The 27,486-nt window shown below is 48.7% G+C and overlaps 1 protein-coding gene across 11 annotated transcripts in view; it reads right to left on the bottom strand.

Moving 5' to 3' along the window:
- Positions 1–27,486, bottom strand: part of EVA1C (eva-1 homolog C) — a 97,828-nt gene that overhangs the window by 46,770 nt on the left and 23,572 nt on the right. For 9 of the 11 annotated variants that reach the window (XM_070488765.1, XM_014827591.3, XM_044750937.2 and 6 more), the window contains exons 2-4: positions 16,249–16,445; positions 13,226–13,349; positions 5,206–5,358 (exon numbers count right to left, since the gene is read on the bottom strand). In XM_070488765.1, the coding sequence (XP_070344866.1) occupies positions 5,206–5,358; positions 13,226–13,349; positions 16,249–16,320 (349 nt within the window). In that variant the 5' untranslated portion in view covers positions 16,321–16,445. The remainder of the gene's footprint in view (positions 1–5,205; positions 5,359–13,225; positions 13,350–16,248; positions 16,446–27,486) is intronic. The other 2 variants (XM_014827592.3, XM_044750938.2) reach the window with 2 other exon arrangements.

Raw genomic sequence — 27,486 nt, 5'->3', positions numbered from 1 at the left:
GCAGTGCATAGGTCTGCGCCTGGGATCCGAACCGGCGAGCCCCTGGCCACCAAAGCGGAGAGCTTGAAGTTAACCGCTGTGCCACTGGGCCGACCCCAGGGCTATGCCCTCTTTTGGTCTAAAACTTCTGGGAATGTATCCTAAGGAAATAATCCAGAAGAAAGAGAAAGCTACAAGCACAAGTTCATTATACATTATTGATAATATTTGAAAATCAGAAACAATGAAATAATCCAGCCACTAGGGAATGGTTAAGTACATTATGTACTATATCCTTTCAACAAGATGTTAGGAAGTGATTGACATTGTTAGGATTATGTGGGCCACATGGGAGAATACCCATGATATAGACTTAAATTTAAAAGCAGAATTCCAATGTATATGCTTTAGACTTGCCATTATGTAAAAACTGTTCTTTGCTCATCTACCAGGGCTTGGAAAACATCCTAAAAAAGAAAAATCTTTGGGGCTGACCCCGTGGCTGAGTGGTTAAGTTCGCGCGCTCCGCTGCAGGCGGCCCAGTGTTTCGTTGGTTCGAATCCTGGGCGCGGACATGGCACTGCTCATCAGACCACGCTGAGGCAGCGTCTCACATGCCACAACTAGAAGGACCCACAACAAAGAATATACAACTATGTACCGGGGGGCTTTGGGGAGAAAAATGAAAAAATAAAATCTTTAAAAAAAAAAAAAAATCTTTTCATCGGATGGGTAAAATTTGTGGCTGAATCTTTTTCTTATTTCTGTTAAATGTAGTTATGGTGCTTGTGCAGAAGAACAATAACCATAATAATCATCTTTTAGAAAGAACTGGAAATGCTCTCCCTCAGTATCTGAGAGCTAAAGCCACACTCAGCTGTGCCTCCTGACCCTGGAGAGCTTCACCGAGGCCCAGCCGGTCTTCACCACGTGGGCTCCCAACGGGGTACCAGACTCTGAAGCATCCGGGGTTTCACCAGACTTCCGCTTATCCTCAGGAGGAAAAGTACACCCCCGCCTTGCGGAGGCACACGGGGAAAACCAACCCCTCGGACCTCAGGCAACCATCTTACCCAGCTCCGGCCCGGTTCTAGGGTTCTTCAAAGCGCTGTGGCCGAGCCACAGTAAAGACTGGGAACTCAGAGCAGAGATCACACAGCGGCAGCCCATGGACCGGATGTGGCCCGTAGGCATGTTTTGCTTGGCTGGCCCAGTGTTTTAAAAAGTTGGAACATTTCACATGTTTAAAAAAAGGCTGGGTTTCCAGGATCTCATGAGCGGTCAGAAGCTGTGACAAGCCAGACCCACATTCCCGGCCGGCAGCTGTCCACCTGCAGGGCCCAGTGGGGGCGCCTCCCTTCCGAGGGGGCTTGACTCATCCACACATCTCAGTATTCACGTGGGCCCTGCTACACGGTGCCGGGCACCTGCGGGAGTTCCACAGCAAAGGGACAGGCACCATCTCTGTGGGGCTTACTTTCTCCTGGGAGATGAACCGTACACACATAAGTGACAATTTCCATGTCATGAAGAGGATCAAACGGGGGACAGCTCGACAGGGGACCGCAGGGACTAGATGCTGTGCTGGCAGGGTTCCCTGGGAAACCTCTCGGAGATGACATCTGAGTTGGTTCCCAAATGACCAGAGGGAGCTGGCCACACAGAGACCTGGGGCGAGGACATTCCAGGACAAAGGAAGAGCTTGTGCAAAGACCCCAGGGTATGAATGGGTGCGGACTGCTCCAGAGAGAGTGAGGGAAGGAGACCGGCAAGACCACAGCTGGAAGACTGGACTTACTCTGATTACAATGGGCAAAGTGGATGGCTCTAGGAAGCAGCATGGGAAGGGGACGTGATCAGATTAAATTTAAATAAAATGCCTCTGGCTGCTGGGTGAAGAAGAAACTAAGGGAGGGTAGGGAGTCAGGGAGAAGGGAGGCCAGGAGACCAGTCAGGAGGGGCCGGATGGTCCAGGTAAGACGCCCAGAGCAGGCAGGGAGCAAAGTGGCTGGATTAGAAATAACGCGGTGGGGGGCGCCCACAGGACTTGCAGAGGGAGGGGATGGGTAGCCGGTGGGAGACAGAGGGTCAAGAGCGTGCTTTTCAAAATGGGTGATGTGAAAGTCTGTTTATACAAGAGGGATAAGCGCATGATTTTGTAGGGCACCCATGCCAAGTGCAGTTTAAACTTTCACGCACAGTTTACCTGGGCCAAGGAGGAAACTCTTTTTAGTATCCAGTTTGATGGAGAGAAATGTGTCAGCAGGGGCAGCGCATGGTTTGTACTTGTGCACGCAGGCACAGTTCTGCCCTCGAGCGCTAGCCTAAAAGGTGAGAACAGAGCAGGGGCTTCCGCATGAGGCTGGGGGGTGAGATGAACAGGCACTCTCCAGGTGATGAGATGAGCTGAGCCTTCTCAAGGGCCCTGTCATCTCCCCTGGGAGCATCTTCCCACCGCAGAGCATAGGCCAGGGGGCTGTGGCACTTTGGCAGTGGCTCACCAACGCAGACGGGCTGGATCCCCAACCTCACGCGTACTCACGGGGCAATGGACAGGAACACTTGACTGTGAGGGCAGGAGGGAGGGGAGAAAGATGGGCAGGCTGTTTTTGTGACTTTGCCAGGGCTCATGCTTTTCAAACTGAACAGCTAAGCAAGGGGCACTGTCTTCCACTCACAGACCTTTTCCATGTCAACAAGGGTCATTCACTGTGTTACCAGAGCCAATCTGAGGATTCCTCCAACTCTGTATGGAAACCTGTCTTTGAGCCACAGTGTCTGCTAGCATTTTCTTTGGCTGATTACTTTTCCCTTTAAACCCAACTCCCGTCCAATTTTCCAGGAAGCTACGGCAGCGAGCTTCCGAGAGTCAATCATCGGTCTACATACAGAACTACCTACTTGGCTGGCCCACTTCGTCCGCTCAAAAGAACAGCTGAAATAGACGTGACTTATTGCTGCCTCCTGAAACACACGTGGCTAACTGAGACTTAGGAAGCCTGAGAAATGGGGTGCCCTGCCCCAATATTAAAAACTGGGGTCCCTTTTTGCAGAAATGGGTCAGATCACTAAGTGTCCCTTATCCAGCCAAGGAGATCAGATAATACGGGGAGCTGGATGTTCAGAAGGGCAGTGGTCAGATCTGCCTTTTAGAAGGATGCCTCCAGCCACTCTGGCGAGAAAGACAAGCCTGGGAGTAGGGAGGCTCCTCAATGGCCAGGCCACGGTCCCTTGACTCAATGCAGCACCAGGAATGAGGGAGGAGGGGGTGAGACACTGCACACACAGGTGTTATATGAGAGGGGGAATGGCGTTTCAGGAATTCACAGGTCACTGCTGGGGCACAGGCCGAGGGTGTGCCATTGACAATGGGGGGCCACCCTCACAAGTACCTTTCTGCCCCGTTTGGCAGCCGAGCCTGCTAGGACGGGAGCCCTCCCCACCAGATCTAATTAAGAGCAGCTGGATGCCCACTTCAGCCTGCCTTTGTGGTCTGCAGGGCTGCCCCTCCAGAGCCCGCTCCACCCTCGACAGAAGGGCCTTCCTTCCCAGAACGCTAGGCGAGGGGCCTTGGCGGCACACGGTCCCCGGGATCTGCTCTCTCGTTCTCTCCCATCTTGCCTGAGAGTTTGCCTGGGGAGTCAGGTCACAAGATGCTCTTTTTTCACATCCAAGATATTACTTATATATGAATTTCTTTTTAAAGTTCATGTAGAATTTCATATGTGATCCATGAATAAACTGGAGCAGTTTAATACATGAAGGAGCTCATTTGAGATTTTGAAGAATAAAGAGCAACTCCTCAGGCTGTTTCACAGCTGGGTGTGTCCTCTCTGATAATATGGGGGGTGGAGAGCAGGCTGTTTCACCACCACAGATTGGGGTGCATAACGGTTAGTTGTAACTGTCCGTTTGGCGAGGCTATGGTGCTGCCCGGTTGTTTGGTGAAACACTAGTCCAGATGTTGCTGTGAAGGTGTTTTTAAGCTGTGACTAACATGTCAATCAGCAGACTTTGAGGAAAGCGGGTCCCCCTCCATAATGTGGGCGGGCCTCAAGCAATCAGAGGAAGGCCTTCAAGCAAAGACTGAAGTTTCCCGAAAAAGGAATTTTTCTCAGAGCTGTAACATAGAACTTCTACCTGGGTTTCCAGCCAGCTGTCCTGTGGAATTTAGCCTCAAGATTGAACATCACCTCTTTCCTCAATTTCCAGCCAGCCAGCCTGCCCTGCAAATCTCAAACTTGCCAGTCACCATAAGTGTGTGATATATATATAAGATACATATATAAATAAAGATATATATATGCTATATATATATATAAAGATATATGCATATATGATATATATATAAAGAGCTATCTGTGATGGGGCCGGCCCAGTGGAGTAGCAGTTAAGTTTGCGTGCTCCACTTCGGCAGCCCGGGGTTCACAGGTTTGGATCCTGGGCACAGACCTACACACCGCTCATCAAGCCATGCTGTGGCGGTATCCCACATAAAAAGTAGAGGAAGATTGGCACAGATGTTAGCTCAGGGCCAGTCTTCCTCACCAAAATAACAATAATAATAACAATAATAATTAATAATAGTAATAATGATAGAGGATGACTTGGATGGGTGGCGCTGTCAGGCCCGCATCTCGGCCATCGTCTCTTAGCTCCAAACTGCAGACTTCTAAGAACAGCGACTCGCTGAACTCTTCCCCACACAGAACACGCTGGCTGCGTCCAGCCGCAGGGCCTCGCACTGGCTCTTCTCTCTACCTGGATCCCCCCAAGGACGGGCAGGCTCCCTCTCTCTCCTCCTTCAAGTGTCCGCGCAGCTTGCCCCTCACCGCATGGAATGTGTCCTCCCTGAGCACACTCCCCGAAACGCTGTTCTCCTTAGCGCTCACCCGCACCCGAAATACAACAATTAGCTCATTTACCATCTGTTTTCTCATTGCCCCCTTGTCCACTGCTAAGGCTAGCTCCATGTAGACTCTGTGTTGGTCACTGAATCCTCCCCCACGCCTAGAACAAGGCCCCGTATACAGCAGGCACTCAATAACTGTTCAGTGTGGAATGACTGAACAACGGACAGATTTGGGAATGTGGGGAAGAAGGAGGCCTGACCGTGGTGGGTGGTTCCCCCAGCCCTCGACTTTCCCTCTAGTCCACGTACTGGCCGCTGCTGGCCTCCTTCCTGGGGAAGAAGCACCCTGATTATAGCCACCCATAAACATGTACCAAAGGGGGGGAGCTGCTCTGCTTCTGGGGCGCAGACATCCCTCTCCTGGGTCCTCCTGCCGTAGGCCGCAGAGTAGATGTTGAGCAGCTTGGAGGGGTGGCAGTGCAGCGTCAGCTCCTGGTCTTCACACACGGTTTTGTTCTTTAATTCATCTGAAGCAGAAACAAACAGTGGCGGCACCATCAGCTTCCCTGGGCAGGAATCGAGAGCTCTGCCTGAATCCCAGCCGCTCATCCCCCCGGAGCTGCACCCTGAGAGGGACGATCGGGGGGGCCCTGGCTGCCCGTGGGGGTCTCTGACCCTGAAAGACCAAGCCTCTGCAGGAAGAGGGTGGGAGAGCCCATCGACGAGCGCAAAGACCCAGGAATTAGACTACAGCGCAAATGGCGGGGAGATGCCAGGGGAAGGAGGCACGGGTGGCTGGGCGAGGTCCTGGCGGATAGGAGGTTTCTCTCTCTCCCAACTTGAGGTCCCACATTCCTTCACTGAAGGGAACCTTTCCCTAAGTTTTAGTTAGCTTGGGACCCACACAGGTAAAGACCAGGAGCTGCCTGATGGAAGGTTAACCTCTGCAGAAGCCCGGTTAACCGTCACCCCCGACTTCAGAACGTTCTAGCGTCCCATGTATGTATTTAAAAAAGAGGTGATATAAACACAGATTATTTCCTTTGCTAGGAAAGGGGGAAAGTCAAGTCACGGAGTCTGTGAAGCGTCCCTCTTCAGAGAAGGATAAAGAACCGGCCCCAAAGCTGGTGAACCAGCAGCAGCTGCCGCTCGGGCTGACGCGACATCCTAGGTCAGGACCATCGGAACCAGGTCATACGTGGTTCCCAGAGAAGTTCGTGACAAGTTTGTTTGTTTGTTTCATCTGAGTGCCACAGTAAAATTTCCCTTTGCAATGTCATCCGGAGTTGACATTATAAATGCACTGCTGAAGAAAATATGGTTTTTCTTAAAGAGTGTACCGAAAAACTATTCAATGAATAAAAATGTTCAGTAAATAAAATTTGATTTTTTTAAAGTAATAATAGTGAACACTCCAGACACACAAAAAAACACACAGCGTACGATTCTCTTTACGTGAGATATCCAGAAAAGGCAAACTTATAGAGACAGAATGTAGGTTGGTTGTCCCAAGGCTGAGGGCTGAGATCACTGGAGGATGATGGGAAATGGAGGCAAGGACATTTTTTGAGATGATGGAAATATTCTCCAGCTGGACTGTGGTGACAGCTGCACTACTCAGTACATTTACTAAAAATCATTGAATTGCACACTTAAAATGGGCAAATTTTATACTATGTAAATGATACCCCCATGAAGATATTTTTAAAATAACAATAGTGAATATTTATTGAGCACTTCCTTTGAACTCGATCTTCTTCTAAGATCTTTAAAAGGGTCAGTGAATTTAATACTCAAAACAGCCCATGTGGGAACCAAGTCTTCATATCCTTTGCGTGTTGTATTTTGAATTTTTGGAAACTGTTTGGAGCAGCGATTCAGATATTCTGGATGCTAAGTCTTGTCTCTTCTATGTTATAAATATCTTTCCCTAGGCTGCCACTGAAACTTTGCAAAAGCAAAGCAAAACACAAAGGGGACCATGGTCACTTATTTGTATGTGCACTTCTCTCGTTCCCATCAACGTTTCGTAAATAAAAATCATGAAAAAAGCTAGCCACTCCATCACCTTCTGTCCTAGCTTTTTCTACTTTGAAATGGCAACCATGGGCACATCTTTCAGCCAAACAAGCAAACAAGAGCTAAACTACGGGAGCTGCTCGGGTCGTCAGGGGCTGCCTGGGATGCAGAGGGAGAGTGTGTCAAGAGTAAGGGAAACTAGTCTACCCCCCGTGCCATCACACACACACACGCACACACACGCCGGCACTCACTTCTCTTCTTTCCTGGATGAGTGATGCAGGCTGATCCCAGCTCCCTGATACACCACAAGCCAAAGTTTTTCAAATTGTGATTTGAAGCCCATTCATGGGTCATGAAATCAATTTAATGAATTGTGACCAGTAATTTTAAAAAATAAAGAATAGGGGGCCCGCCCCGTGGCTGAGTGGTTAAGTTCGCGCTCTCCGCTTCGCCAGCCCAGGGTTCGGATCCTGGACGCAGACATGGCACCGCCCATTAGGCCATGTTGAGGCGGCGTCCCACATGCCACAACTAGAAGGATCCACAACTAAAAATGTACAACTATGTATTGGGGGGATTTGAGGAGAAAAAAAACGATGCAGGAAGAAAGAAGATTGGCAACAGTTGTTAGCTCAGGTGCCAATCTTAAAAAAAAAAAAATTAAAAAAAATAAAGAATAGTTTAGAAAATATCAAAGTGTCTCACACCAAAAAAGGATAAACAATATTTTATAATTTTAAAAAAACTTTTTAGAGGCCAGCTCGGTGGCCTAGTGGTTAAGTTCACATGCTCTGCTTCGGTGACCTGGGGTTCGTGGGTTTTGATCCTGGGCACAGACATACACACTGCTCATCAAGCCATACTGTGGCGGCATCCCACATACAAAATAGAGGAAGATTTGTAGAGCTGTTACCTCAGGGATAATATTCCTCATGCAAAAAGAGGAAGATTGGCAACAGATGTTAGCTCAGGGCCAATCTTCCTCACCAAAAAAACAAAACAAAAACATCCCACAAAAAACCAAAAACTTTTCAGTTGTACGTGTGTTACGCTGGGCTAAAACATAGAGTGTTCTTCTTACTCTGGGTTGCAATCAAACCAATTTAAAAGTTCCCACCTGAACCTTACAGGAAGGCGTGAATAGTTAACATCAGGGTGATGGTGGGAACTTTGGGGACCTTGTCTCCTAGAACCGATGATGCTTAAGCCCCAAACTTAAAACACACAAGAAAATAATTTCTAAATAGAAATTCCACTTTTCTGTAACTTGTAAATTCCCACGCCTTTCTACCCTAGACAGAGAAGCCACAGTGAGGTCAAACTTTCAGGCTGCATGAAGGAAAACTTTTGAGGATCTCAAGATGACCACCAGCTCCGGTGCTGGGAAACCTTGGCTGTTCTTTAACACGTGATGATGGGAACATTCAAGATGAACGAAAGGTGCGGAGCAGAAACCAGGTCACCGATGCTCAGAAAATCCCCCCCCCCCCCAGTACCCCAACACACAAGGAAGCATCAGAAGGGGGAAAATTGAAGCAGTGACTAAGCAAATGTTTAGAATGCCCTTTATCCACTAACTGGAATCTTAATACAACAGCTTAAACTTAGAGCCAAGAAAAGTTTTGTTTTCTTTTTCTAAATGAAAAGAACACTGACTCCAATCCTGACATCAGATGGTTTGATTTCAGTGAGTCATATCTGCACTGGTACAAGTTTTTCAGGGCATTTTATGAGTAACTCCAAAATCCCCCCAACACTGAAATATTGCCTGACTTCAAAGGCCCAGAGTGAACGATGGCCTTCGATGCTGAACAGAGGGCATGGGCAGACACCAAAAGAGCTCAAGCACCCTTCCAACCAGGAGAATCCCAAAAAATGTTAAGAATGCCTTCCAGTGATAGAGTTTGCCAAAAAGGAGGGCGAGAGAATGCAGGACAAAAACACAGCCTTATCTTAGCAAACTGGAAACTTCTTTAACAGGAATGGTTTCTTTCTTCTTTTTTTTTTAATCATAATTTTTTAAATTTTAAGAGTTGTGGTTTTTTTTTTTCTTTTTTTTTAAGGCACATCAGGAAATGCATTTATGAGCCAGCATCCCTCTGGGGTATTAAAGCCCATTTATTAACGGCAGCCTCGATGCCAGCCCAACTCACCCAGAGCACGCCAACACCCACCCGCAGAGCCTTCACGATCTGTCCCCAGATGATGGGCAAAGCATCTCCCGGAATGGAGGGGCCTGCGAGTGTCCCATTACGAGCTTGGGATTACTGTTGTGTGACGCTGAGTCACTTGGTTCCTTGGGAATGTGCTAATTCACTGTCGCCTAAGAGTGACATTTCTGGGTTCTAAAAACAACAGGATTACTAGCATAATTGCTGCTTTTCTTGGAGAAGGAGAATTTGTTTTCGGGCTGGGTTAGAGCGCTCAGTGGTCCCAGATTAGAAAAGGTATGGGCAGCCTTCTAGAAGTGGGTCGACAACTGCCCTGTGGGTTGGGATGGGGACAGTGACAGGACCCCGGGCAGAGGTGGAACCATGACTGCTTAGACGACAATAGCCACAAGTTCTGTGGGCCCTTTCCTCCTCTTTTTTTTTTTTTTTTTTTTGAGGACGATTAGCCCTGAGCTAACTACTGCCAATCCTCCTCTTTTTGCTGAGGAAGACTGGCCCTGAGCTAACGTCCGTGCCCATCTTCCTTTACTTTATACATGGGACGCCTATCACAGCATGGCTTCTTGCCAAGCAGTGCCACGTCTGCACCAGGATCCAAACCGGTGAACTCCGGCCGCCGAGAAGCGGAAGGTGCGAACTTCACCACTGTGCCACCGGGCCCGCCCTCCTCCTCTTTAATAACACATAGACATATTTGCATAAAGCAGCGGCCTTTCAAAGGTGGGCAAGGGGAGTGATCTGTCACAATGGGAATATTTTATTACTGACATTATTTACAATTGCCAGTGCATGGCAATAGGAACCTGTAGCCAGATATCTAGTCACTTTTATTATGTTTTAACTTTAGGCAGTGCGCCCTGCTATTGCCTGAACCCAGGGCAGTCTACACCCCTCCCACCCTTGGGATATCACTGCCTTTCAGTCATTCGCACGTTTAGCAAGAATTGCCTATCGGAATAATAGCTACCAATTACTGAGTTGAACCCCACCACAGGTCCTGTGCTAGGCATTTTACAGATGGCACTGGACATTTACAGTCTGCACAAGAGCTCTATGCAGAAGGTGCATTATCTTCATTTTACAATGGAGCCTTGGAGCCTCAGAGAGTTTCCATGCACTGCCCACGGTCACATAGCAGACAGGGCTAAGACCCCAGAGCTGCCTAAGCCCGAAGGCTTACTGAGACCAAAATTCCCTGAAGGGATGAGACTTACGGAGGAGGTGAAGCATGGTGCACACTCCAGGAAAAGAAAGTTCTAGTGAGGATTGCTGGTGAAATAGCTCTCCAAACACCAAACACACAAACAAGCCCCGATCTGCAGTGTTTGCCCATTTCCCAGGTATAAACATGCCCATCGTGGCAGACTTCCCTGCACACGGGCAGAGGTGGGAAGAGATGCGCAGCCCTGGCTCTCCTGACAAGAGCTGGCTCTGCGTGCTGTGGGTGCAGCCGTGGACCCTCTGGAAGATCAGAGCGTCATGCAGGGGCTGGGCCTGCGGACGATGGAGGAGAAGAGCCTCAGGAGGTGAGAGGGCTGCAGAAAAGAGGCAGGAGGATGTAGGGACAGCCACAGTTCCACCTCTAGTTCACAGCAGCCATAGGAGCCGCCTCCCCAACGATAGGTCCACTCATGTCACCAATGTCCAGGTTACACAAGGTGCTCGGGTCTGAATGTTGGTGTCCCTGTAAAATTCAAATGTCGAAATCCTAATGCCCGAGGTGATGGCGTTAGGAGGTGGGGCCTTGGAGGTACCTAGGTCATGAGGGCGGAGCTCTCATGAGTGGAATGAATGCCCTTACAAAACAGACCCCAGAGAGTCCCTTGCCCCTTCTGCTCTGTATGGTTATAGCAAAAAGACAGCCATCTGTGAGGAAGTGGGTCCTCGGCAGACATCAGATCTGCTGGCACCTTGATCTTGGACATCCCAGCATCCAGAAGTGAGAGGAAGAAATTTCTGGTGATTATAAGCCACCTAGTTTACAGTATTTTGTTATAGCAGCTCAAATGGACTAAAACACCAGGCTCGGTCCCTCTCATCTGTTATACACGGGCAGCCAGAGGGGCCTCCAACCCCATTCGAGCACCCTCTCTGCTTAAATGCCGCCCCACAGATAGAGTCCAGCTCCTTCCGTGGCCATCAGGGCCCAGGTCCTGCTCCAGTCCTCCGGCCCAAGCTCCTGCTTGCTCCTTTCAGCCCACTGCCCCCTCCGGCCATAGGCTTCTGGATGGAATGCTCTTTCTTTGCCCGACCCCCACACCCCTGCAGATCTCAGCTCCACCATCGCTTGCGAGGAATGCTTTCCCTGAACCCCTGCCAAGGTCAGCTCCTCCTTTGAGCTGCTTGCCCAGTATCCAGGGCACAGGGGTCTTCTTTAGATGTTTTCTGGACAGATATGGTCTTTCTGGAGAAAGATAATATTTGGCCTGGGACCTAAAGGATGAGAAGGAACCGTCTATGTGAAGATCGCAGTACACTCTCACTGGATGAAGGAACGTTGGAAACTGCCATCCAGGAAGCTTCTGGAAGACACGAGTTCTCTCTGTATCCAACACCTGGCCCAACCCCTGTGCACAGTAGGTGCTTAATAAGCATTAGCTGAAATGAAATTATAAACAGAGAGAATCGCTAATCCTTCCCAACTGTTTTATTGTTAACATTTTGAACAAGGACCACTTTAAAAGGGGTTATCTTGTTCACCACGGAAGGAGAGTGGAAGAGAAAAAGGTGGCAAGTGGAGGCAGTCAAGGGCGTGCCCAGAGGCGTGGTCGTTTTTGAGATTCAGCCTCAGGAGGGAAGTGATTTAGAACGCGAAGACCTAGAAGTGATTTTCCAGAGTCTACTGAGTGGGGCAGGAGGTGATGAGAATTCCTGGGGGTCGGGGTAGGCTATTCTACAAAGTTCGGGCCTGCTTGTGGGTGTTTGTGGCTGTGTGTACGTGCAAGTGAGAGTGTGCACGTGTGAGGACTTGTGCGACAGCAGGCACGTGTATAATAGGATGTATGGGTGTGACAGTATGCATGTAGGAGTGACTGTGTGTGTGGTAGGTGTGCGATAGCGTGTGCATGCATGCAAATGAGTGTGTGTGTGGGTGTGCTTGTGAGTGTGAATGTGCATTTGAATGCACAGTATGCGGGCAGAGCCTAGGGGCAGTTCTGAGGTACCTGGGCCGCAGCAAGGAAAGGCTTTGAGACAGAAGCCTGGATATTTGCTGGAAGGATCCAGGGCTTTCTCTGCAGATGTGCACTTGAGACCGTTACACGTGTGTGGTCCCAGCGCCTCACTCACTGCCTGCATCTGGGCCACCAGGGGTGGGGGCAATGCGGACTCCAGAGGCAGAAACCAACAGAGAACAAAATGTACAAACGAAAATGGTTGTGTTGGGGGGAGAGCACGGAATTTAAAAAATTATTATTCCTTACATTTTTGTTAAATGTCGTTGCTAAAACACTGCTTTCTTTTCCGCAAGTTTTTCAAGGAACCTCTAAGGCTACAATTACCTACGGCTTCTCCCAGGCAGACCCTCCAGGCCTGGACGCATGACCTACTCGCTGAAGAGCAATTATTTTTGGCCAGCAATGTGTTCATCACCAAACCGATGTGCATTAGAAATGGCCAAAGTCAAGGCAGAAAAGTACAAGAATCAGAATAAAAGAGGTTGCATCAGCCAGGTCCTCTTCCTCTTTTCTTCTCCTTAAGAAAACTGTGTAGGGAGCCCCTGCTGGAGATGAAAGTGAGAAGAAACCAGTTCATAAGGATCTGAAACCGTGGGCTTGGGTGGCAGCTGTGCCACCACAGGCCCCCTTGGAAGAACAAGCTTTTCTTCAGCTGAGGGTCAGCCTCAGAGCTAAACTTCCTCTGAAAAGGAGAAGCGAGTCCTCATTTTGAAAAACAGCAACGGCAGCCTCCTGTCACCCTTGATATTTTTGGCATCAATACAACTGAGTTTCACATATTAGGAAAGATTTTTAAAATTCAAGGATTCGTAAGAATGCACATGGATATGTGGGTGTACACACACACACACACACACACACACAAATACACACAAACTGAAAAACTGGGTGGGATGGGGCCCCAACATTTCTACTAAGAGTTTCAAAGTTGGACGAACGCCAGCTGGAAGAGAATTTTTGTCAGGGGTGTGAATGATCCAGGGACCCACACCCCAAACACACTGTCCCCCTCAGAAGTTACTTACTAGGTTGGCATTTAAAGGAGACCAGGAGGTATTTACTGCTTCCTGGACAAAGGTCAGGTCCAAAAACACGGCTATTGACCAGGAGGTGGCAGGCCCGCTGGTTCTGGCATTCGTCCAGCACCTTCTAAAAGGAAGGGGTAGAAAAGGGATAGGCTTGAAAACCACATGCGGTGTTGGCAAGACCCCAAACCTGGGCTGCTCCGGGCTCTGAGGGGGAAGGGACAGCTGCCCACCTGGCCTGGGGTGCACACGGAAGACCTTTGCGCTGGTATGAGCTGTGTGTAAGAGGACAGGAAGCACATGCACGTGGGTGAGCAGGTCGGCTCCCTGTCTCTCTGCCTTTCCAGAGGAAGCAATCCAACCCAAGAGTGCCAGGTCCCCATCAGAAAACCAGCCTCTAATTCCCCTCAACTGGCACCACTGCTGACAGTTTTGGCAAAGCTACATGGTGGAGGCTCCAGGGGTTGTGAGCAAGATCAGAGTGCCTTAGAGTGTTAGGCTGGAAGGGACTCTGTGGGGACCAGGAACCATAGTCACAGCTCCTTGTCCTTCAAAACAGCCCGACACAGTCCACAGGAGAGCTCAGCATTTGGGGAGGCCTTGGAGACCCAAACCCCAACACAGGCCAACGAGGGAAGACTAAAAAGCTGATTCCCAACCTTGCCAACCTCAAGGGCAGGGGACCTACTTCTCCCTGGGGAGCAATTTTCTTAGTGGAATGCTCAGGCTTTCTGTTGAACATTTGGTTTAAAGGCTTTCCTTCAAATCTCTCTCTCTCCTGAATTTTTCCAGGCTGCTCATTCCTTTGTGAATGAACCTGCTCTGTGGAAGCTCGTGGACCACCCTATGCTGGGCCACAGAAAGACCCAGCACCTCGCTGCTGCTCTTCTGGTTCCCAAATGGAACAAGCCCCGCCCGTGACAAACACAGAGGTCCTACACTTGGTTTTGGTCAAAAGGACACCAAGCACAGTAAAATGTTCTCAAGAATCTACTCATTACTGTTGGACTGAATTTAGCGCAGATTCACGAGACTGTCTGAGTCTCCATGTTCTCATAGTAGCTGGTGGAATATCTCTGTAGGGATGCTGGCCCTACCGGGTATCACCTGTCACCTCAGGGGCCCAGAAGATGTGTATAAAATCAGGAAAAACGTGGAGGGAAACCCCGAGGACCCCCCAGATGACGGCGCACATTCTCATGGCCAAGGGTCATTGTGAAATGAATCAGCCCTTGGAGGGCTGTGTGTTATAACCACAGAGCGGAACTCAAGGCAGGGCTGTTTCCAAACTGTGTTACAGCTGAATAATGCAGACAGGAGGACCTCCTGTTGACCTTGAGTCCCGGGCTGGATCAGCTGAGGTGCTCCCGTGCGGACGTCAACCTGTTCTCTCCACGTTAAGCAACCTCCCTCTGAGGGAGCCTCATGCCTCAGCTCCCAAATGCAGTTGAAAGACACAGAGTAAAGAATCTCCTGATCTCTGGGTGAGAGCAGTGCACGGGGATGTTTCTGGCAAACAAACCCTCCAGACAACATCAGAATTGTGCTCACAAATGCTAACTTGGCCCGGTTATGGGAACATCCTCTTCCCCCAGGGCTGCCTGGCAGAGGCAGGCACCATGTTGGAGACGGAGGGTGGTGTCCACACCCTGGAGTTCCAGGTGCCAGGACTTCATACTTTCACATTGGAAAGTAGGCACTTCCACCCTGTGGGCACTGGCCAACATTCTTTTTACGCACCTAGGAGGGCAGCAGACGGCTAGGGTACTAGGGATGGGTGGGCAGGGTAGTCGGGGTGAGGAATGAGGCAAGCCAACAGGGATATGGGTCCTGGAGTGGTACCCAAGGGGAAGGATTGCGGGTAGCGTGGGATGCACAAGGAAGTAACTGCTCTCCTCCAGGAGCAACATCTCGTCTCTCCTCCAGGGGATTCATTCAAACACATTCTTTTGACTACCCAGTTGGTGTCTTCACCAATCATATGACTACCCAGATACTACGATGCTTGGGATGGAAGCAATAAGTGGTGTGAGAAACAGAAACATCCTTACATGATCATATTATTTTTGCTTCTCCTCTTTGGGCCTTAAGGAGCACTACACAGCATTAAAGATAAGTCCGTTTCTCCTTAGTCCTCCTAGGAAATTTATCCCCACCCTCATTTCCTACGATTGACAAAATCAAACTGACATTTGCCGCACAGTCTGACCACCCTGACTTCAATGGATTCATACGGAACTTCGGAGGATTAAAAAAATCCAAATGACTCCATAGTCTTGGCCAATAGTTATAAATGTGGAGGGGCCAGGGACAGTGGAGCAGAAGTTTCTTGGATAATTGAAAGCCAAATGTATGCTACAATCGTCATTGAAATATCAATTTTGACCTCCTCCTATATCGAATATCTCCCGAATAGCAACCCAAAAAAGAATGACTCAGCACCTCCCCCCCCCCCCCGCCCCACCTGGTACTAACCAGTAGAAGGATGAATCAACAGAGGCCGCCCAAAGTAGGTTGAAATGAGAATAACACGATTATCTACAACTGGAGAAGCAAACCATCAAAACACAAAGACACTTATCAATATTTCCCTTCCTGGAGTGCCTTCTCTAAGAAGTTGATCCTGACCTCAGATGTCTGCCTCACAGAGATCCTTGTGGTTCCCACCAAAGAATCCACAGCCTTCCCTCTCTCCTGGGGTATTGATGGGGGCCGTGGGTCTGGAGGTTGAAGCCCAGCATGACTGTACTTTGCCTTACTGCAGAGAAGAGTATGCCTCTGAATAAATTCCTAAGGCAAGTGGATTCAGGGGGCTTTCCAAGAAGCAGGAATTCTATTTAGACTTGTTTGGTAAAGAATCCTTTTGAGAAGCGAATAATAGCTCTCCTGCAGAATTGGTGATTTGTATAAATGTGGATTTTCATGCATCAGGTTCACTTAGAATGAACTGTGTAATCATAAGTATACATACAGAGAGAGAGAGAACCAATTTATCATCTTAAAACATCTACGAAAGGCAATACCTGCAATGTGGTGGGTGCCATACAGGTTAAGCGGTCTTCCCTCTGGGAGGCAGGCTGCTGGGCACTACACATTTGCTGATCTTGCCCATAAAATGCCGACTGGACACTTATCGTAGAATGCCGAGGGCACTGGAGAGTCAAATGGTCCCCGTCACAGGCATAGGCGGTGTGGTTTTGCAGGAGTTTGGTTAGGTAACCTGGAAAATATTCAGCCGGGTTACAAGAGGCCCAGGAACTCACCACTCCTCCACAGATTCTGGAGCGGGAGGACCTCAGCTCCCCCAGGGAAGGGGCTGGTCAGGCAGGAAGATGCGGGGAGGTGCTTTAGCAGCTCCCAAGGAGAAGACACCAAGCTAGGCCCCGAGCTGGGCCTGAAGGGCAGATGCCAGTTTCCCTGTCTGGGCTGGAAACCTCGGTCTGGGATGGCCACTGGAAGGCTCCGAGGGCTCTTTCCCTTCAGGAAGCACTAAGGGAGGGGCCAGGAGCCAAGAAGTCCTGAAGCATCGCTATAAAGCAGGAAAAAATTCTGAGTGTGTGTCCCTTGGGCAGTAGATGCCTGTCCTGAGGGAAACTCAGGTCCTCTGATCTCCCTCTAGCTGGGCCAGGCCTTCCTGGAGCAATGGGATGCCATTTCATTTTAGGAAACTACTCCTGGGACTGTCTCAGCCCTGGAAAGGCAAGCCAGGACACCCGGCATGGGGTAAGGGAGGGGACAGAGTGGATGGTGGGGCTCCATTATGGGTCAAACAGCATCTCCCCCAAATTCATGTTCACTGGGAACCTCAGAAGGTGACCTTATTTGGAAAATAGGGCTGGTATCGACATAATTACTTAAGATGAGGTCATACTGGAGGAGGGCAGGCCCTGAATCCTACATGCCTTGGGTCCTTACAACAAGAGAAAAGACACAAAGAAGACAGTCCTATGAAGACTAGAGTGATGCAGCTACAAGCCAAGGAACACCAAAGATTGCCAGCAGCCACCGGAAGCCAGAAGAGGCAAGAGGAGATTCTTCTCTAGAACCTTCAGAGAAAGCATGGCCCTGTTGACACCTCGATTTCGGATTTCTAGCCTCTGGAAGCCTGAGGGAACATCTTTCTGTGGTTTGTAGCCGCCCAAAGTTTGCAGTCATTTGTTACAGCAGCCCCAGCAAACTAATACAGGCTCCCCGCGCTGGCCTCCCGGCCACTTGTCGAGCAGGCCTGAGGAGCACATGGGCCTTGGGCTCTGAGGAGCTGGGTGGATGGCCCAGCAGGCCCGGGCGGTCTGGGCTGTTTCTCAGAAGGGAGGAAGGAAGGTTCATCTGAAATGTAGATTCCTTTCCTCCTTCTCACACCTCGTGAGGTCAGTCGCAAGGCGGCTGGGAGGGGAGCCAGGGACTTTTCGGTGAGGTGTGTGGGAGCCGGGTTTGGCAGCCCGCGGCCTCTCAGGGGGTTGGGGGAGGCTGTGGAGGAAGACAGTTTCAAAACTCCCCAGTTCCCACACAGACTTCAGTCATTCCCGGTTAGGGGTCAGAATCCTCTCAGAGCCCTAATTCTCTGCGGAAGGCACCCAATCCAGCCCCAGGGCTTCCCTGAAGGTCACAGGAAAAGGGATCCAGATGGTCTGCCGTGGGGGGGGGGGGGGTTGCATTTGCCAATCTGAAGATGAAATCCGGGAGCGCCCACCAGCCCACTTAATCCAGACCTTAGGTCTCTCACTACAACTCCTTTTTCTCTTCCTGCTCTTGAAAACCATCATAAGAACAGCCAAGAAATCAGCCACCTGGAGTTAGCTGCACTTAGAGAAGCAGAGCCTAACTCAAGCAACAACACTGACGTCAGGCACCAGGCATGGGAGTCAGGGTCCTGCTTGTTGGAACAACATCATCGCTCACATGGCGTACCCCGCCAGGCACCGCGAGAGGCCAGGCAGAGACCCCTTGGGGGTCCAAGGCCTGTAGGTCAGTGTTTTCCTGCAGGACACATAGGTGGGCCCTGTTAAAGCCGTGAGCTGTGAAAGTTCCAGTCTCCTCGATGAGATCTCAGAACCCTGTTATGAGCCACACCAGAGAATTCAGGGCCACCCAGAAGCTCCCCAGGCTGGTACCCCCATACTTGGGTCTTTTCAGTCTCATCATTAAAACTTTCCTGTCCATCACCCCGCCATTCCCCAGGACCATGCTGGATGACCAGTGGACTAAAATGTTCAATTAATTCTGGGAGTGTGACTTTGGCTATATGTTTACGGTTTGTCCAAAGGCCATGTGTTACTCTAGCGAGATGAAGGTAATGGCCCCAGGGGTCGTGGAGCCACAAGGTGGAAGGGGCCTGGGTCCCAGCTTCACGGAGGGAAGAGCTGCCTGCTCCACTGACTGTTACATGAATGAGAAAGAAACTTCTCTGTGTTTGAGCCCTTACTTTCTTCACTCTGTCACGCCGTCTGTCCCCAGTAACAGAACCTGATCTCTGTGATACCATTTATATCAAAATACGACACAAGTGCAGTGCTGCGGCCCGAGCCCCCTGCATACCGTAGTCATATTTGAGAGTGATCCTCGGGAGGCAGAAGCTCCATGTGCAGAATTGACTAACTCGACGTCTTTCAGGCCCTTTGGCACTTTGAGGGGAGAGGGTAGCCCCCCTCCCGGTACATGAGTCCTAACAGGATGCAAGTACAAAAAGGAGACGTCAGCAGGAAAACTTGCTCTAGACTCAGTCCAATTCCTTCTTCAAAAACCTGCTCTTATGTCCAGGCAATGGAATACCATTCAGCACTAAAATGAAATGAGCTATGAAGACACAAAAAGATATGGAGGAACCTCCGATTCATATTACGAAGCGAAAGAAGCCAATTTGAAAAGGCTACATACTGCACGATTCCAACTGCACGACCTGGTGGGAAAGGCAGGACTCGAGAGACAATAAAAAGATGAGTGGTCGCCAGAGGTTTGGGGCGAGGGATGACTAGGTGGAGCACAGAGGGTTTTTAGGGCAGTGAAACCGTTCTGTATGACACTATAACGGTGGAAACTTGTCATTATACATCTGTCAAAACCCATAGAATGTGCAACTCCAAAAGTGAGCCCTAATGTAAACTAGGGACTCTGGGTGACAATGATGGGTCTGTGTAGGTTCATTGATTGTAACAAAGGTACCACTCGGAGGCGGAGGGATGTTGCTAGTGGGGGAGGCTGTGCCTGTGTGAGGACAGGGCTATATGGGAACTCTCTGAACTTTCTGCTCAGCTTTGCTGTGAACCTAAAACTGCTCCAAAAAAGAAAGCCAATGTAAAAGGAAAAACATTTAAAAACCACCTATGCCTCCCCAGGATAGCATTGCCTTTGGGAGGAGAGGGGTTAGTGACACGGAGGGGACATGAGGGGGGTTCAGGTGAGCTGGCAAAGCTCTGCTTCTTGATCTGAAGGCTGGACACGGGTTTTAATTTGTGAAAGTTCACCCAGCTACACACTTAGGATCTGTGCACTTTTTTGTAGGTAGGTAAATAAAAATGTTTGTTTAAAAAATCTTTACCTACAGTTATCTGACCAACACTTTTAAACTAATAAAGAAAGCGTAGACACCATGGAGCCTACGGGTGATTTATAGGGCAAGGGGAAAACCTTCTTCCTCGGCCAACTAGATGCTCCTCTAGAGTGACAGCAGGAAATGCTCATGGTCCTCACTGGTGCCTTCCCCTGCTTTGTCCTCGTTGACCTCCTGTGCCAGGAGCTGCTAAGAGGTCAGGAAGGACAACCAGAACTACCTATTGCCTTCAGCAACATGGAGGACATCAAGGACCTTTCTGAGAGGCATTTGGGATGTTGGGTGGGGACAGAATCCTGTTTGGAAAAGGTTGAAAAGTGAGTGGAAGTTGAGGAAATCTAAGATGGTTCATGTGGTAGACAGAATAGTGGCCCTCCAAAGGTGTCCACGCCAGCCCTGGTGGTCTAGTGGCAAAGATTTGGTGCTCTCACTGCCATGGCCCGGGTTCATTTCCCAGTCAAGGAACCACACCACCCGTCTGTTGGTTGTCATACTGTGGCAGCTGTGTGTTGCTGTGACGCTGAAAGCTATGCCACCAGTGTTTCAAATACCAGCAGGGTCACCCATGTGGACATGTTTCAGCAGAGCTTCCACACTAAGACCAACTAGGAAGAAGGACCTGGCCGCCCAATGTCAAAGAAACTGGACAAGAGTGCCGGCCCCGCGGCCGAGTGGTTAAGTTCGTGCACTTTGCCTCAGTGGCCCAGGGTTTCACTGGTTCAGATCCTGGGTGCGGACATGGCACTGCTCATCAGGCCATGCTGAGGTGGCGTCCCACATAGCTCAACCAGAAGGACCCACAACTAGAATATACAACTATGTGCTGGGGGGCTTTGGGGAGAAGAAGAAGAAAAACACCCCAAACCCCAAAGATTGGCAACAGATGTTAGCTCAGGTGCCAAACTTTAAAAAACAGAAACTAGACAAGAAAACCTTATGAATACCAGCAGAACATTGTCTGATAGAGCACCAGATGGCAAGAGGATGGTGCAAAAAAGATCGGGCAGGGTTCCGCTCTGCCGTACACAGGGTTGATAGGTGTCAGAATCAAGGTGATGGCACTAACAACAACAAAAAGACGTCCACAGGTCCCAATCTCCAGAACCTGTGAATATGTAACTTGATCTTGTAAAAGGAACTTTGCCACTGTGATTAAGTTAAAGATCTTGAGATGGGGAGATGATCCCGGATGATCTGGGAGGGGCCCGATATAATTACAACGGTCCTTATGAAAGAGAGGCAAGAAGGTCAAAGTCAGAAAAGATGTGGCCACAGAACCAGAAGTGGGAGTCATGCGGCCATGAGCCAAAGAATGTAGGCGGTTTCTAGAAACTGGAAAAGGCAAGAAAACAGATTGTGCCCTGAAGCCTCCAGAAGGAACGCAGCCCTGCCAACACCTTGATTTTAGATTTTTGACCTCCAGAACTGCAAGAGAATAAACTTGTGCTGTCGTAAGCCACTAAGCATGTGAGAATTGGTTACAGCAGCCACAGGAAATGAATACAGTTTATATACACGACTCTTGCAACAACTTGGTGAAGATGAGAGAAATAGGGCTAGAGTTATAAGAACCTATGTCCAGGGTGAGATTTTTAAATAATTATGATTGGGTTAAATTTGGAAGAGGCCTATGCATGTATGTATGTGTGTGTAATAAATATATATGCATATGAATCCTAGGTCATATGTGAATTATATTTCTTACTGTGAGTTGAGGTCAAACAAATTTGAAAGTGGGTATTAGCAAGAGAGAGCTTGAAATGATGGGCTGTAGGCTCCAAGCTAAATATAGGGCAGAAAATGAGCACAGGAGAGGCCCAAAGGAATAGAGGTCCTGCTGAGATCCAGCAAGGTCAGATCATCCCAGAAAGCTGGAGACGGAGGAGCTTGTGCCCCAAGTGATTTTGAGGTGGAGCAGTTACAGGTGATGGAAATGTCCATGGAAGTGGCCATGGAAGAGGGTGTAAGAGGTGGGTGGAGGGGAAGGTTGCTGGAAAGGAGGATGCCAGGAGCTGAGAAGGAAGATGCCCTCTGGACCACATGTCTCCCAGGGTGAAGGCAGGAACCATTGTGGAAGAGGAGTCTGCTGCCAACGTTGACCTTGAACAAAGGGCAGACGATAGATGACCAACTCCCAGTCTAAAGCCGTTTCCAGGGTGCTGACTGCCTTCCCCAATGAGCACGTGCACCATTTCTAACGTGTCGGGTAGAGTCAACACATCACACAGTGTCTTAGTCCATTCCAACTGCCACAACAAAACACCACAGATTGGGTGGCTTATAAACAACAGAAATCCATTTCTCACAGTCTGGAGGCTGGAAGTCCAAGATGAAGGCCAGCATGGTCAAGTTCTGCTTCGGTCCCTCTTCCTGGTTCAGAACTGGCACCTTCTTGCTGTGTCCTCACATGGTGGAAGGGACTAGGGAACGCTGGGTTCTCTTTTCTAAGACATTAGTGGGATTAGTGAATCCCATTCCTGAAGGCTCCACTCTCATGATTTAAGCACCTCCCAAGGTCCCCTCCTCTTAAGACCATCGCCTTTGGGGGTTAGGATTTCAACACACGAATTTGGGAGGGACACAAACACTGAGACCATAGCACTTAGCTTCCCCACACCTCGGTTTCTTGGCTGGTTCAAATGAGATTCTTGTAAAAGATGCAGCTTTTGATTAACGGTTCTCTCTGGATCAAATGCCCCATCATGTTGGATCAATCAAAAATGCTTTATTTCTTAATACTCCGGGCCAGAGTTTTCACAGTCTAACTCTATATTTGTGGGCAAATATGTACCATCCTGAAAGAAGGCAGAAGTGCACACTCTGTTAAGAAATCAGTCCTTAGAGCCTGGTATAGCCTAGAAATGCCCTGTTGATCCTTGTTAAACTGGGAGAGAGGGGGAAATACGAGGGTGTAGACGCTTCATCAGCTTCTCATGTCTCAGGGGCCTTGGTACAGCTCACATTTAACTCCAAGGCACTCTCTTTCCTGTGAATCCCCTACTGTGTATCAGCAGCTCCTACAGCCATGGCCATGGCTAGAACTTTCCTCAAGAAACATCCTGAAAGGCTCGGGTTGGGCAGATCTTAGAGTAGTTGAGATAAAGGCTTTTATGTTTTCCTTTTTCAAAGGTAGGTGAGGAATTCATGGGAAATGAACTCCCAAGAGTGGCAGGAGCTCTTCTCTGTCTTCAGAAAGACATGGAGAAGTCATTCTGGGCATCATCATCCCCGTCACGTTTACAAGGAAAACCCATTTACACACAAATAATCCGGGGACCAGAGAATGACCAGAGTGTAAGTGACTCGTTTTCAAAGAATGATGGAGTGTGTCCCCAAGTGTTCTATGGGAGGAAGAGGGTTACACAGGGAGGAAAGGAGCTTCTATGGTACAATAAGCTTGGGACGTAAGGGTTAAACCGAGGTAAACACAGTTCTTTCCCTGCAGGACTTCTCAGAGCCAGAGATGCCAGTGCGCACTGGGACTGTGGAGGAGTAGACACAGTAGATAGAATCTCTCATACATATTTGACCAGCCCCCCATTTTTTTTGCATGAAGCATCTGAGGGTTGGTGTTAAGCACAACATTCATAAGGGAACATTCACGGAGCACCGCAAGGCACGGTCAGTGCTAAGAGCTGCGTGTAACTTGGACAATTTCAGAAGGCATTTCAGAATCCCATAGGGCTGCGGAATCCTCATCATGGGGCAGGTGATGGACAGGCAGCAGGAGGGGAGTGGAGGATTAAGAGCCCTGAGACTAGGGTTCAAACGGGGACTAAGGAGTGTGGACGTGACCATCACCTCTCAGCATTGTGTCCTCCTGTTTTACTGTGAGGATCAAACGATATAATGGGCATAGCATTTTCTAACCACAAACCACTGTGCAACTCTAAGGTATTGCTATTGTACTGTAAACCTCAAGGAACATGAATTTACAGAGAGCTCTCATGGGTGCAGTGCAAATCAAATGACACTCCCAGCCAGCCCTCTCCAGTCGGAGCACCGATGGTAGGATGGTCAACTCAGAGACAAGGACACATGGTCCAGAAACATCACTGCTGAGCTTAGAGGAAAAGGAAATTATTTTTTTCTCTTTCTCTGTCTCTTTCTTTCCTTCTTTCCTTCCTTTCTTCCTTCCTCCCTTCCTTCTTTCTTTCCTTCCTTCCTTCTTTCTTTTCTTCTTTCCTTTCCCTCTGTCCTTCCTTGCTTCCTCCCTTCCTCCCTCTCTCTTTCCTTCTTTTACATAATTAAAGTTTAAAAACTTATTAATATTTAGAAGAGCCCAAACAGCTTACAAATTCTTCCTCTCTCTTTTCTGAAGCCAGAAGCCCTCTGTGAAAGTCATGGTTTCCCAAGGGCTGATGTTGCCTGACTGACTCTGAGCACAGGCTGTAAGTACATCAGTCGCTGGCCCCACATTCATGCGCTGAAGTCCCCTAATGACCAGGGGCCAATTTCACAATCTTACTTCTGGGAAGAGAATGGAATTCAACTGTATTGTCCTTGCTTCCTCTCCCCCGCTTTTTTAAATAAAGGGGCACCCTCCACAGGTTAATGCTTTCGATAAGAGACCACACCCTTTTATTCACAAAGACTCAAAGGTGTTTCTACATGTTTAAAGCTCTTTTCCAGAAAAGAGTGTTTCTTTCTTTTGTGACTGTGAGTGTGTTTAGAGAATTGGCAAAAGCCCACACAGCTTGAGAGCCATGAGTCAGTGTTGCTCAGGGTGCAGGAAAGGCCCCACCACGGATGCAGGGCTCGAGACTGGGCACCACACACCCAAGAGCACTACAATCAAAAAGTGAATTTAAACCTTAGTTTGGGGCCGGCCTGGTGGTGTAGTGATTATGTTCACATGCTCCCCTCTGGTGGCCCAGGATTCACAGTTTCAGATTCCAGGTGCAGACCTACACCACTCATCAAGCCATGATGTGGTGGGAACCCACATACAAAATAGAGGAAGATTGCCACAGATGTTAGCTCAGAGCCAATCTTCCTCACACACACACAAAAAAAGTGAATTTGGATCTTGGTTTAAGCCCCTTCTCTGGTTCCAGGTCTGGCAGGAAAAAGTTGAATCTGGAGGTTAATTATGAAGACAACTAGAACCATTAGCCTATTTCTTAGATATTCAAGGGGAGTCACAAGTGGTGGGATGATCGAGGTAGCTATTACAGCTCTTAAGCGATGAGCTCAGATCCTGGTCTCAAAACCAACCAGAGGAGGACAGAAGGTGAACTGACAGTCTAGATGGGGCAGCGACAATACACTTGCTTCCTGAGCACAAGGGAGGAGCATGGTTTCCAGCCCCCCTTGCAATATAGTGGGCCAGTGGAAAATTCTGGCAATGGAAAGAGGACAGAAGTGATGCTTATCACTTGCAGGCCTGGCCCTTGAGACCCCTATGTGACCCTCCACTCCGTCTCTCCCCATACGCTGTCACATATGGAAGAGAGAAGGGAAAACGACAGACTCCGAGGACCAGACGATGGGGGAGGCACAAGATGGAAGGACTTGTGTCCCTGAACGAATGCATGGAGCACAGCCTCCGCTCTTTTCCAATCACACTGGACCATGGCAGGAGCAAGAAACAATCCTTTATTCTGTTTTTCCACTGAGATTTGGGAGTCGTTGGTTTCAGCAGCTAGCCTACCCTGACTAACACTCCAGCATTCTGTCAACTGGTACTCCTGTTAAGTAGAAAACTGGTAGGTCTTTGAGACATACCAAAAACTTTCACAAAACACATCTCGCTGGTTTGTGATGGTGATCGTTGACACCATTCCACGTGACCTTCATCTTTGAGTTAAGATCCTGCTACCAAAATGCTGTAATTGAAGTGAGTCAAATTACCAAGGAGATAAAAGGGATTACAGGCCTCATTAATTAGCCTACCAGTCACCACTCCATAATACCACTAACTCTAAAAAACTGTACTAGCAAAAGTGGAAAGCAGAGACTAGCGGACTCTGATGGAATGCTCATAGGCAGGCAAGCTTCCATATATTAATGCATGTGGCAAGCAGGATGGGACAGACTGGTGTGATGCTCCTGAGTGCTGGCCCTGGACAAGAAGTGTCAAAGCACAGAGGTGGAGGCCACCGGCTATGAGGCAGGGAATTCAGGCTTTGGAACTCCTTAGATCAGATGCTTCTTAGGCTATGTTGAGCATAACCACTTTAGATCTCAGTTTCTTCATCTGTAAAATGGGAGACTGATGCCTACTTTATAGGGTTGACATGCAGGTGATAAGAAATAGTATATAAGTAGGGCACCTTACACAGGGCGTGTCCCTCAGGAGAGCAAGAGTATACCAGAAGGAAAAACGATTGGGCCTCCAATCTCTGCAAAAGGGAGACCTAAAGAAGGACAGGAGCACCCCAAATCCACTGCTTCCCAGCTTAGCCTTGGTTTGGCCTTAGGACAAAGACATCTGGTAAAAGAGTAGACAATGCTCTCTTTCATATTCTGTAAAACTGCCCCAAAAGAGGGGCTCACCTACATGATGGAGACTTTGCCATTAATGATTTGTCCCCAGGTTTGAGGGTGCCGTGGAAGCATTTTTTACACAACACTCCTCGAAAGGAATCAGCTAAGTGCTAATTTGGATAAGTTGGCTGACTTCTAATGTTATTTTTGAACCTACAAATTGCAGAAATCCAGTTTCTGACCACTTTTTCTCAACAAACTCAGCTACCCTTTGACAATAAATCTGCTTGGTTTTCTTAAAGCCAAATAAACATTCTATTTCCAAAAGCATAAAACCCACAAACTTCCCATGCTTGTCATTGTCTCAAGAGCATTTAAAGGAACTCCAGAATATAAGTGATTAAAATAATGGAAAAAATAACCCCGGAAGTTGGCTGCTAATGTTTGACAAGTCAAGTGACAATGACCCCTGGCTCTCTCTGTGATTTCTCTGCCTTGAGAGATGAACACATTTTCATCTTTGGGAGTGCCACACGGCACCCATTTGCTATTTTCTATGTACATAGAAGAGAACTTTTCCACTTCCCCCCGACTTGGAATTATTGTTTTTAACACTGGTTTCTGATAGTTACTTACCCAATTATCTCTTGTTACTTTTTCTCCCAACATCTCCTTCTTTTCTCTTTCTACACACCGATCTTCCCATTCATCGAGCCCCATAGTTTCCCCTATAGGTTCACATATATTTTTAAGTGGGTTTTTCTGTGAGGATACCCATGTGTCTATTTATGTGCATGGATTTCAAATCCTTGTGTCTGCCTAAGCATTGGTCTACACACGTCAACCCATCATATGGCTTTCCAACTGACTCAAACAAAAATCTGAAGTCCTCCTCTGATCGGGGTCCCTTCTACATACGGGACCTCATCTCCTCCCATTCTCCCCGTCGGCTCCAGCCACGGTGGTCTTCTCGCTTCTCAAAAATGTGACGCATACTCCATCTCAGGACCTTTGCTTTGGCTGTTCTCTGCACCTGAAACCTTCTTCCTCCAAATGTCAGCTTTCTCCCCCGCTTCACCTGCCCTTTGTTCAGATGTAACCTTACAAGACAGGCCTTCCCTGGCTGCTCTGCAAACCAGCCCCTCTCCTGCCCCATCAGCCCTCACGCTGCTCTATCTCACTGCATGGAGACCTATTGGTTTCTCCCCTTTTGAATGTAAGTAGGGACGTTGTTTTATTTATTGCTCCACTCCCAGCCCCTAGAAAGAGTCTGACGTGTAGTAGG

Source organism: Equus asinus, chromosome 18 (genome assembly GCF_041296235.1).
Source record: "Equus asinus isolate D_3611 breed Donkey chromosome 18, EquAss-T2T_v2, whole genome shotgun sequence".
Lineage (NCBI taxonomy): Eukaryota > Metazoa > Chordata > Mammalia > Perissodactyla > Equidae > Equus > Equus asinus.
Note: the sequence above shows the minus strand (reverse complement) of the source record. Positions and strands in the feature narration are given on the sequence as shown.